This window comes from Rhincodon typus, chromosome 44 (assembly GCF_021869965.1).
Source record: "Rhincodon typus isolate 14 chromosome 44, sRhiTyp1.1, whole genome shotgun sequence".
Taxonomy (NCBI): domain Eukaryota; kingdom Metazoa; phylum Chordata; class Chondrichthyes; order Orectolobiformes; family Rhincodontidae; genus Rhincodon; species Rhincodon typus.
The window spans coordinates 54,185-66,499 of record NC_063375.1 but is presented as its reverse complement, the minus strand read 5'-3'; the positions used below and the strand labels follow the sequence as shown (position 1 = coordinate 66,499).

The 12,315-nt window shown below is 53.5% G+C and overlaps 1 protein-coding gene across 1 annotated transcript in view; it reads right to left on the bottom strand.

The window, feature by feature from the left end:
* Positions 1-12,315, bottom strand: part of LOC109926219 (lysine-specific demethylase 5D-like) — a 31,687-nt gene that overhangs the window by 17,330 nt on the left and 2,042 nt on the right. Inside the window, exons 2-9 of the mRNA XM_048619958.1 lie at positions 11,423-11,608; positions 10,573-10,695; positions 9,871-10,041; positions 9,532-9,666; positions 3,897-4,020; positions 3,013-3,188; positions 2,368-2,526; positions 380-499 (exon numbers count right to left, since the gene is read on the bottom strand). Of these exons, the coding sequence (XP_048475915.1) occupies positions 380-499; positions 2,368-2,526; positions 3,013-3,188; positions 3,897-4,020; positions 9,532-9,666; positions 9,871-10,041; positions 10,573-10,695; positions 11,423-11,608 (1,194 nt within the window). The remainder of the gene's footprint in view (positions 1-379; positions 500-2,367; positions 2,527-3,012; positions 3,189-3,896; positions 4,021-9,531; positions 9,667-9,870; positions 10,042-10,572; positions 10,696-11,422; positions 11,609-12,315) is intronic.

The window sequence follows — 12,315 nt, the reverse complement described above, 5'->3', positions numbered from 1 at the left end:
AAGAATGGGGGGGCGGGGCTGAGAAAGTGGCAGAATAGCAGAGCTATAGAGGACGGGGGATTGGGGTGGGGATATGATGCTGACCCCACCGACTGCTCAGTGCCAGCTCACACTTCTCCTTCGCGCACACACCCCCACCCCCCCCCCCCACCCGCCCGCACACACCCCCCCCCCCCCCCGTGTGCGCACACACCCCCAACCCCACCCCACCACGCGCGCGCACACGCACACACCCCCAACACACACACACCACCCTGCAACACACAATCCCCACATACCACACCACCGATCCCCGCCAACCCCCCACACACACCCCTCCCCACCCCCCTCACACACCGCCACCCCGCCCCCGCCCCCGTCCCCACACACACGTACTTACATGAACTGGCATGTTGAAGTAGTCAGACTTGAAGGTATCTGCCATCTCACCAAAACTTTGCAGGGTATATTCTCTCGTCGCCTGCTCAAAGCCAAAAGCCTCGGCTGGTTTCTTACACTCCTGTCGGGGAGGGAGGCACACGCTGTGTTAGTGGGAAGAGTGAGAGAGCAGGAGACTGTGAGAGTGAGCGACAGAGCTGCCTGATAGGAGGTGTGGACTTATCCATGTCACCGAAACCCGCTCACCCCTGGATCTCTCTCTCTCAACCCTTCAGCTCCTTCCCGAAGTGCAGGGCCAGAAGCCCAGGCCCCAGGCTAGAATCCTTACAGTGTGAAAACAGGCCCTTCGGCCCAACAAGTCCACACCGAACCTCAGTGCATCCCACCCAGACCCATCCCCCTATAACCCACCTAAGCTACACATCCCTGAACACTATGGGCAATTTAGCATGGCCAATCCATCCAACCTGCACATCTTTGGACCGTGGGAGGAAACCGGAGCACCCGGAGAAAACCCACGCAGACACGGGTAGAATGTGCAAACTCCACACGGACAGACAAGGCTAGAATCGAACCTGGGTCCCTGGTGCGTGAGGCAGCAGTGCTAACCACTGTGCCACCGGCTAGACCAGTATCTGACACACACCCAAGCACCAGCTCCCTGCTCCTGCGCCCCATGCCCCCGTGGCTGAAGCTTCAGATCCCAACAACGTAATGAGCTCCCTGTTCACCTGGTCCTGCCACTGTGATGACTTGTGTAGCTGCGCTCCCTTTGCTCCTACACCCTTTCCAATTCCTCCCAACCACCAGGTGAAGATCTAACTTGTTGACAGACTACGGGGAACTGAGCCCAGGGCTCACCTGCCCCATCAACTTTCTTTCGTTTCCCTTTCAGGCTGGAGGGTGATGGGCAGCCTCCAGGGGCAGTGGAACCAGGATGAGCCAGACACGGCTCCATCCCAGCCCTGGGTGGGGGTGTCTCCTGGGGAGTGAGGAACAGGTCCCAGGGTGACTCTCCTGGTCTGGAACTGCAGGCTGAGCCTGGGCATGTGAAGGGGTGGAAGCGTCGGGGAGCGGTACAGATGGCGGATTGGGGGCTGCGTCTGCCAGGGGGAAAAAGGAGGGTTCTCCCAGCATGGCCAGGCCTGGCAGTCTCAAAATGACTCCATCTTCAGGGTAGTCCATCAATGCTTATTTGTCTTTCCCTGAGCCCAGGAGCTGCTCACTGACTGTGTTGGCTCAGGCGGTGAGGAAAGATAACAGCATGCTGGCCTTCATAGCGAGAGGATTTGAGTATCGGAGTAAGGATGGCTTGTTGCAATTATACTGGTGAGGCCACATCTTGAGTTCTGTGTGCAGGTTTGGTCTCCTGGTCTGAGGAAGGCTCACCAGACTGATTCCTGGGATGGCAGGACTGACAGTTGAGGAAAGACTGGATCGACTGGGCTTGTACTCGCAGGAATTTAGAAGAATGAGGGGGAATTTCATAAAAATGCATAAAATCCTGACTGGACTGGACAGGCTAGATACAGGAAGAACGTTCCCGATGTTGGGGAAGTCCATAACTGGGGAATCATCGTCTGAGAACAAGGGGTAAGCTATTCAAGGACTGAGATGAGGAAGAATTTCTTCAGTCAGAGAGCTGTGAACCTGTGGAATTCTCTCCCACAGGAAGCTATTGGGGCCAGTTCATTAGATATATTCAGGAAGGGGCTGGACATGGCTCTTGTTGCTAAAGGGATTTTGGGGTATGGGCAGAGGGTGGGAATGGGATACTGAGAACGGTCTACTCCCGCATTTATTTTCTGCATTTCTATGCTGAACTTTGTCTTAATTTTACATTTTTTAAAATCATTCTGTTTGTCCTCTATCATTAACAGAGGCGCCATGTTGGGGCAACTTTTAAAACATTTCACTGTATCTTTCGTGGTAAAGTACGTGGGACAACACATTCCAATTCTACGGAGATCTTCGGAACATGCTCCCTACCTCGACCACACACTTGGGACATCTCCAGTCTCCTTTCGGGATCTCCGGGAGAGGTGGGATGAGGCAGAAGGTGTGGTAACTGTCCTCACAGCCTTCACACAGAACCAATTTCTCCTCCTCCACACGCCGGGAACAGATTATACAGATGTAGGAGTCAGCCTGCAAACCCAACAGAAACGATGTTCAGGGACAGCCAGATGGGAAGAAATGGAGCTGGGGAAGCTTGATGGGGCGGGGGAGAATTGCGAGCCACGGCACCAGACTGCTCAGAGGCAGAGATGGTGGCTGTGGAAACGACTGGGTGAGGGAGAGGAGTACTGAGGGAGAGAGCGGGGGACCCCAAGGGGAGGCAGAGGGGGCAGTGAGGGAGGGAGAAACCAATAGAGAGGGTCCATGCTGGATGTGACAGAGGCTGCAAATGGAGAAGTGAGATGGAAGGGAGCCCTGGGTCAGTAGGGTATGACAGCAGTTGAGAGGGGCAACAACAAGAGACAGAGAACACCAAACAGTGCGCTAAAACCTCAAACATGTGAATGTTCATACACAGCGCTGACCCTCCGACAGCGCGGCGCTCCCTCAGCGCTGACCCTCCGACGGGAATGGGTTACGGTTTGCCAAGTGGAAAAGATGCCTGTTGTTACTTACAAACTGAGGTGATGTGGCTCCCTTCCGCAGCCTCATGGTCCTTTTGCTGCAGGTGTCAGCAACCCCTTTCTCCTCTTTGATCAGCGGGCAGTGCTCCAGCGAGTATTCCAGCTTTGGTTCAGCCACTATCTCCTCCTTTACCACCAGCGTGGGGGGGCAGTCGAGGCAGTCCTTGTCTGGTGACAAGAGGAGGCAGTGAGACCGTCACCTCCCTCAGGTCGGGGGCGGGGTGGGGAGGAGTGGGGCAAAGCTTCTTTCAGAAACTGTTACATTCATTCCATCACATAACACGGTGAGGTCACTGTTGAGATGCTCCTCATTGCCCCTTGAACAGAGAGTCTCACTCCTGCCCTTTCAGGGGGCAGTTAAGTGTCACCCCTGAAGTGTAAAGGGATGGGGGAGAAAGCAGAGGGACAGGGGGCTGAGTTGGTTGATCAGCCATGATCTTATCGAATGGCTGAGGAGGTTTTAAGGGCCTAATGGCCCAGACCAGGCGAGGGAGGGCAGAGATCCCTCCCCCCTCGATAAATGGTATTTTACCACACTCCGCGCCATCACCGAGACTGGCATTCGATCCCAGAGTTTATGATTTGGAACTCACTTTCACAGGCACTGTGGTGGGGTTTTGGTGACCCCTGGGTCCTCACAATTACCAGCCCAGTGACAGCGACACACTGTCTCCCCATGAACACCAGGGAGTCAGCATTACTGCCTGATGGGGGGGGCAGAGTCCCTTTGGGAGAGTTGGGGCACCTTTACCCACACGACAGGTTTGGGGGGGGCGGGGAATGGGGCAGAGCGAGAGAGTGACAGAGACACGTATACAGCAGCCGCTGCCGCCATGGGAAGTGGGCTGTGGAAGTGGGCTGTGGGTAAACACCTACCTCTCTTCCTGTTGGCTCGGTCTTTTACCACCAGCCCCAGGCCCACCATCTTGGGGCCGGCTCCGTAAATCTGCAGCTTCTTCAGCTCTGGGTTCTTGGCGATGTCAGCCTCTGTCGGCTCCGTCTTGGGAAACAGGGAAAGAGGAACACGGTGAGGATGGCCAGGAATCACAGCATGATCCTGACCTGGGAGCGAGGACAGGTCGGCTACCTAGAGAGCTGCCCTCCTCCTTCCCTCCCTCCCTCCCTCCCTCCCTCAGCCTGCCTGCCCCTGGAACTGAGTGCAACATTCCCCTCACTCCTCATACTCCTGATGACCCACTGACATCACAGATTAACCAACAGTGAGAAGCACAGATTCACACTTGCTCAGCTCTATCGTTATTTAACACTGGCAGCGTTGGCCCTGACAGCCCAAGCAGCCAAACAGTTCCACCAGAAACTGGAGCAGGTGGCAGCCATTCTGTCCCTTTGAACCTGCCCTGCTATCCACTACCATTGGGATTGACTCTCGTTTCCCCAGATCACCATCACCCCTTGGAACCAAGCTGCACCCCAGCCCCAATGATGGGAGCTCTCACAACCCTCCATGATTGAGACTTTGCAGATTCACAACCCTCTCCGAGCCCCTTCAGAACCTTGCACATCCCAATGAGCTGCCCCTCTTGTTCATTCAGAGTTCCAGGGGGATGTCAGTCAGATTTACCCAGCACCCCACCCCAGGGGCCACAGGAACCTTTGCTGTACAGTGTCTGTCAGAGATACATCTTTCCCAAAAGGTGCAGACCAGAACTGCCCAGAGGGAGTACAATGGCAATTTAATGTGACTGGTTGCTGGGGCGAGGGACTGCCCTGTACAGTAGCACAGGTTTGTCTACGACGTTAGCTCACAGCTCGAGCACTGTGTGCCGTTCTGGTCACCACACTACAGGAAAGATGTGATTGCACTGGAGAGGGTGCAGCAGAGATTCACCAGGGTATTGCCTGGGACGGAGAGACCGGGCTACAAAGAGAGACCCGATAGGCTGGGGAAGGTCGGCGAGGAGTCTGATTGAGGTGTACAAAGTTCTGAGGGGCACAGAAGAAACGTTTCCCCCTTTAATAGAGGGGTCGATACCAGAGGGAACACAGTTTGAAGGTCAGGAGCAGGAGGTTCAGAGAGAATTTCTTTTTCCCACCCAGAGGGTGGTGTATATGGGGAACTCACTGCCAGAAAGCGTGGGAGAGTCAGAGAGACTGAAGTAGTACTGGGATGAAACACCACAGCAGACAAGGCTACAGGCCATGAGCTGGGAATGGGCTTACAGTAGGCAGTTGTTTGACGACCAGCACGAACACAATGGGCTGAAGGGCCTTTTTCTGTGCTGTTATAAAACTCTATGACTCTCTGGAGGACCAAACCATGAGACTGAATGTGTAAAGTTCTGAAGGGGCTCTGACAGGGTGATGCTGAGACTATTTCCAAGCCAAACACTCCCCCACAGGTAGGAGAGCCCAGGGCACTAAGGGCTGGAGAAGAACTGCATCGAGGCAATGGGGTTCAGCTGGAATAGCAGCTGCCATTGCACTGGACGGGGCTGAACGGTCCCCTCTAAAGGTAGTGTGTCCGAGCGCTTTCTCCTTGTGACCCCAAGTGGCTGACAGCCGGGGTGGGGGGGGCACACGTGAGTACGTGTGTGCCTGTGCAGAAGGCCGTGACCCACAGCTTAGGAGACTCTGTTCTAAACTAAATGGGAGCTCAGGGGCACAGCCTTCACACTACCCAGATACAGAGAGACAGACACGCTCATCCTCTGAAGTAAGGATGGTGTAAACCTCTCCCCAGGCTCCCTCGAACATGGTCACAGACTCCCTGCGATGCTGTGGCTACAACAGTCGGCACTGCAGCTGCAGGATGTGTGGGCCACTGGCCTGGCCAGGCCAGGATTTACTGCCCCTCAAGGTGGTCATGGTGGTGGTGAGCTGCCTTGCAGTACCATCGGGGAGTAAGTTCCCAGGGTTGTGACATTGAAGCTGCTACCGGAGGAGCCTTGGAACAAATGGTAGGTGCTGAGACGATGATGGGAAAAGTTGGGAGTTACATCAATCCCTGCTGGGAGCAGGAATGATAGGAAAAAGGTGTCAAAGATATGCTGCCCCTCAGAAACTGAACTGGACTGGGGCGGTGCACTGGCTCAGTGGTTAGCATGGCTGCCTCCCAGCACCAGGGACCCAGGTTCAATTCCAGCCTCGGGTGACGGTCTCTGTGGAGTTTGCACATTCTCCCCGTGTCTGCGGGTGTTTCCTCCGGGTGCTCCGGTTTCCTCCCACAGACCAAAGATGTGCAGGTTAAGGTGGATTAGCCACGGTAAATTGTCCCACAGTGTCCAGGGATGTTCGGGCTAGGTGGGTTAGCCATGGGAAATGCAGGATTACGGGATTGGGTAGGGGGCGAGGCTGGTGGGATACTCTTCGTAGGGTCATTGTGGATTCAATGGGCCGAACAGCCTGCTTCCACACTGTGGGGATTCTATGATTCTACAATACGAACAGCCTACAAGACAAACACGGAGAATGCTTGAGAAACGCAGCAGCTTCTGTGGAGAGAGAAACGCAGTACAAAAGACAAAGGGTTTACTGGTGTTGAAAGAGAGAGAGAAAGAGAAAGAGAGATCGTAAACTGGGTGTAAGTTAAGGCGTGAACGGGAGAAAATGAGTCCTCTGTATCTCCCAGTCCATCTGAATAACCCACCTTGCTCTCTCCCTAACATTGTTTTCCTGGGGCTACTGCCACGTTCCAACAAACATGACCTGTTGGACTATAACTTGGCAAAGTGTAATGTCTGACCACACTCCAACAAAGCACAACACGAGCCCAGGGAGCAAAACCTGGTTTCCCACTTTACAGCCTTGACATTTCAATATTGAATCCCACAACTTCAGAAACTGTCTGCAATATGTCTGTTGACAACAAGGTGCAGGGCTGGATGAACACAGCAGGCCAAGCAGCATCATAGGAGCAGAAAGGCTGACGTTTCGGGCCTAGACCCTTCATCAGAAAAATGCAGTATGTCTGTTCTCTGTTTTGCTTCCATGTTGCCTCCCCACCCGGCACCAACAGCCTCGTCTCCTGTTTACTTTGCCGTTAGTACACAGAATCCATTCCTGCCCCGTGCATACCTTAATTTGCATCCATTTGAAGATCCCAGGGAGAGGAGTGGGCCATTCGGCCCCTCGAGCCCTGTTGCACCATTCAATGAGATCCTGGCTGATCTTTGGTCTCACTCCATATACCTGCCTAGGGTCCATACCCATTAATATAGTGCTTAATAAAAGTTTCTCTCTTTCAGATTTAAAATTAACAATTGATCCGGTATCCACAGCTGTTTGTGAAACCGAGTTCCAAACCTCTACTGAAATAACTCCACAGAGACTGGTATCCTGTCAGCCTTTATTTACATGTGGGAAGTCCCGGACTCTGGTCCACCTCCTTCACAGCCAGGTCTCAGAGTGTGCAGAACCCCGGTCACACTGTCAGCCAGGGCTCCCTGATTCGGGCTGTTAACCTGGTCTAAATGATGAACTCAGATTCGATAAGGTCGAGCTGACTGACCTCATTATAATCAGTGCATCTCACCCCCAACCCCCCCCACCCCTCTCTGTGTGGGGTACCTTCTGAAGGAAGGTCACTGCACCTCAAAATGCTCACTGTTTTTCTCTCTCTCTCTCCACAGATACTGCCGATCCTATCCAGCAGCTCTCTGTGCTTGTTTCAGATTTACAGCACCTGCAATATTTTGACTTTAGAAGAATCAACAACAGCAGGTCAGAGGCTGGGAATCCTGTGGTGAGTAACTCCCCTCCTGACTCTTCCACCCAAAGCCTGTCCGTCCATCGACAAGGCACAAGTCAGGAGGGTGATGGAATACTCCCCACTTGCCCTGGATGGGGGCAGCTCCAACAACACTCGAGAAACTCAATGCTATCTAGGACAAAGCAGCAATCCACACTCCCCCGCCGAACACACACACACTCGAGTGACTCGCTAACACCCACCTTCAGTACTCCCTCCACCGCCGACGCACAGCAGCAGGTGTGTACCGTCTACAAGACGCACTGCAGTGACTCACCAAGTGGTGGCAGGCTCGTCAATGTGGCAATGGTCTTAACTAGCAATACCCACATTCCAAGGCTGGCCACAGTAACAGAGAGAGTAAGAGTAGGTCATTCAGACCTTCAGTGGATGTAAATTGGGAGGGGAGTGTTCTGCAGCAGGACCTGGGTGTCCTTGTGCACCAGTCGCTGAAGGTAAGCATGCAGGTGCAGCAGGTAGTAAAGAGGGCAAATGGTACGTTGACCTTCATTGCAAAAGGTTTTGAGTACAGGAGCAGGATGTATTGTTGCAGTTATACAAGGCTTTAAGTGAGGTCACACCTAGAATATTGTGTGCAGTTTTGGACTCCTTTTCTGAGGAAGGATGTTCTTGCTCTCATTGGAGTGCAGCAAAGGTGTACCAGGCTGATTCCGGGGATGGTGGGTCTGACGTATCAGGAGAGGTTGACTAATTTAGGATTGTTCAGACGAATGAGGGGAATCTCAGAAACTTATAAAATTCTTACAGGACTGGACACAGTAGATGCAGGGAGGATGCTTCCAATGGTGGGTGCGCCCAGAACCAGGGGTCACAGAATGAGGATGCGGGGTAGACGATTTAGGACGGAGATGAGGAGACATTTCTTCACCCAGAGAGTGGAGAGCCTGTGGAATTCATTACTACTGGGAAGTAGTTGATGCCAAAGTATTGAATGTGTTCAAGAGGCGGCTAGATATAGTACTTGGGGCTAACGGAATCAAAGGTTATGGAGAGAAAGCAGGATTAGGCTATTGAGTTGGACGATCAGCCATGATCATGAAGAATATTTTACACAGAGGGTGGTACACATATGGAATGGGCTTCCAGTGGAAGAGGCTGAGGCGGGTACATTAACAATTGGATGAATACATAGATAGGAAAGGTTTAGAAGAATATGAGGCAAGTGCACAGAAATGGGGCTTGCATGGATGGACATTTTGGTCGGCATGGACCAATTTGGGCTGAAGGGCCTGTCTCCATGCTGTAGGACTCTATGAATCTATAACGGCAGAGCAGGCTGGAAGGGCCGAATGGCCTCCTCCTGCTCCTATCTTGTATGTTTCTGTGTTTCAAGCTTGCTTTGCCCTTCCAATAGGATCATCCAACCCGTCCCTTGCTGCTCTCTTCTCCCATAACCTTTGACCCTGTAGCCCTAAGAACTGTGTCTAAGTCCTTCCTGAAAATATTCTGCAGATAAGTGCGGCCTCTCATGGGATGGGGCCTTCACCAACTGGGCCAACATTCACCAGCCTTCCCTATACAAATGTCCCCAAATGTTTGACGGGGCTGGTTCAGGGAGTTAAATGTAAGTCCAGAGTGGGTGAGGATGGCAGACTGCCGTGCCCAAAGGGCACTGGTGAACCAGAAGGCCTTTCACAACAATCGTTTTGTGGTCAAGTTAACTTCTTAATACCCAATTTTATTTCCCACCTGTGCTCTCTTGTATTTGAACCAGTGCCCCTGGGGTTTCCACTACCAACACCATTAGGACATCGCCAGTCCCCGCTGTCAGTGGTCACTCACCTCAGCCTGCAAACGCTTGGCTCTTCGTCCGTAGCTGTTCATCTTGGAGGGCTGCACCGACTGGCGCAGGGGGATACTGTGAGGTTTGTACTCACGGTCTTTTTCCTCACTGTCAATCTGTGGCCCGGGCTGACACTGCACAAACAGAGGGAGAAAACAGGATCATACTTAAAGTCCGAGCAAGGTCAGAACGTGAACCCTGGGGCCTGGGCCGATTGGATTTGGCACTCAATCACCCTCCGATGGCGCGGCGCTCCCGCAGCGCCGACCCTCCGACGGCGCGGCGCTCCCGCAGCGCCGACCCTCCCACGATGCCCACCCCGGCACTGTATCACTTACTGCTAGGCTGGCTCCAGACTGGAAGGTGTCGAAAGGGTAGATGACCCTCTCGTAGTGTGAGCGCAGCAAGGATCCGATCCCCTTCCCAGGCGGATAGCCCAGCCGCTGGGCCACGCGAGACCATCGCCGGTCGCGACAGATAGCTTCATAGCCACCCTCCTCAATGACAATCTGGGAAAAGACAGCAGAGTGGGGTGAGCAACGCTGCAATGTCAGGCACAGAATTCACTCCTTTCCCAAGGATGGCTCTTATGGAATTCTGGGACCAGGGTAGGGCAATCTTAAACAACAGCAGCTCATTCTCGAGGCTATCCCTATCCCTGGGAGTGTTTGATGGGGAGGGGGGCGGGGGGGAGAACACAGTGTAGAGGAAGCTCTACTCTGTATCTAACCCCGGGCTATCCCTGTCCGGGGAGTGTTTGATGGGGGACAGCGTAGAGGGAGCTTTACACTGTATCTAGCCCCATATTGTCCCGGTCCTGGGAGTGTCTGATGGGGGACAGTGTAGAGGGAGGTTTCTGTCTGAAGGAGTAAAGGGAGGTTTGCTCCGAGTCTAACCCCAGACCCATCTTGTTGCGTTATGGAGAGGATACCTTTCCCAAACCTGCTGGGGGATATGCAGAGCCCCATTGCTGGAGAGGTGCGGAGACCCCAGGCCCCAGGCCCATGACCCTGGTGCCTTTCACTTCCCACTGACATTACCTTGTTCAGACTGTACAAGTCTAAGATTCGCCGCTCCACGTTGGGAATTTTTAATGTGGACCCCTGCAACTCCCAGAACTTGGCGATTTGATCCAGAAAGTTTAACTTCACTCGGGTCTGTGCCTGTTCAGAAACAGAGGGATAAACAATAAAAAAAACCAGCCGAGAGGGTCAGCGGGAAGGTACGGCTTGCTTCGATAACTCAACACAACGGAGCTGGTAGCGAGTGGGCCCCGAACGGGTAAAGGTGCCTCAGGTCTGTACACAGGTTTAACATCCGGAGGGTCTCTCCTCCGACTTCCTTCGCCCAGATCTGCTCAAAGTGGGAAGCTTCCCCTGCATCGATGGAGCCCCACACTGACCCCTCCTGTCCTCCCACCTTCACCCATTTCCTCCACCCACCCCTCTAACCCTGCATTCCCCACGGCCAAATCCACCCTAACCTGCACCTTTGGACTGTGGGAGGAAACCGGAGGAAACCCACGCAGACACGGGGAGAATGTGCAAACTCCACACAAGAGCGCCGCCCGGGGCTGGAATCGAATCCGGGTCCCTGGCGCTGTGACACTGCGGTGCTAATTACTGAGCCACTGTCCCACCAGTCTATGATTCTTCCATTGCCTTACTCTTCACACACTCTCCCCAACCTTGATATTTATAATCTCCCCTGCCCCCTGCCCTGTCATGGAGTCTCTGTTCTTTCTGCGCCCCCCGCTCCCATTCACTTGATGGCCTGGACAGCGATACCCACCAAAGCTGATGAGCCCCTCCCGTGCTGCCCTGTTCCACCTGACTGAAACCAAAGGGGAACCGCCAGACGGTGCTAGTTGCTCGCCCCCTGAGAGCTCACCTCTAACTCGTTCAGGCGTTGGATTCGTGGAGTAAACTTGAAGTTATCAACTTCGACAGCGAACGGGGGCTGCCAGTCCTGCCGGGGTGGAGAGGGGGGAGAGAGAGGGCGGGGGAGAGAGAAAGAGAGAGAGAGAAAGGGAAGGAGAGAGGAGAAATGGGATGTTAGAATCCAAGCTGAACTTCCCTTAAAGGCACACCTCAAGGCTCGTTCAACCAATGCTGGCAGCTTTTATATATTTCCTAACCAACGGCAGTTTCAAATCCCACCCCGCCTCTCCTCCCACAAAACAGAGCCACTACACAACCATTCAAACCCACAACAGATCTCCGTCTTCCATCCACACCTGCCAATCCCAGCACCAACTTTTTAAACCCCCTCTCGGGACGGGTCAGGGTCACCATTTGTTGCCCGCCCCTAGTTGTCCCCTTGAACCTAGTGACCAAGGCCTGTTGGGGCAGAGTTAACTGCCAACCACACGGCCGTGGGTCTGGAGTCACGTGTAGCTAAGGACTGCAGAGACCCCTCCTGGAGAAGGATAGCAAACTAGATGGGTTTTTACATGTCGACCGATGATAGATGTCACACAGTCACTGGCTCTTGATTCCAGATTTTATTTAATTGAGTTTAATTCCAGCTGTTGTTTCATGGCCCCCAAATATACCTTTTTTCCCTGGAGCGTACGAGACTAAGGAGTGACCTCATGGTGGTCTATAAAACCCCCAGAAGTGTAAGGTAGATAGCCTTGTTTCAGAGATAGTAGGAACTGCAGATGCTGGAGAATCTGAGATAACAAGGTGTAGAGCTGGATGAACACAGCAGGCCAAGCAGCATCAGAGCATTTCCGAAGGAGGGTCTCGGCCCGAAATGTCAGCTTTCCTGCTCCTCTGATG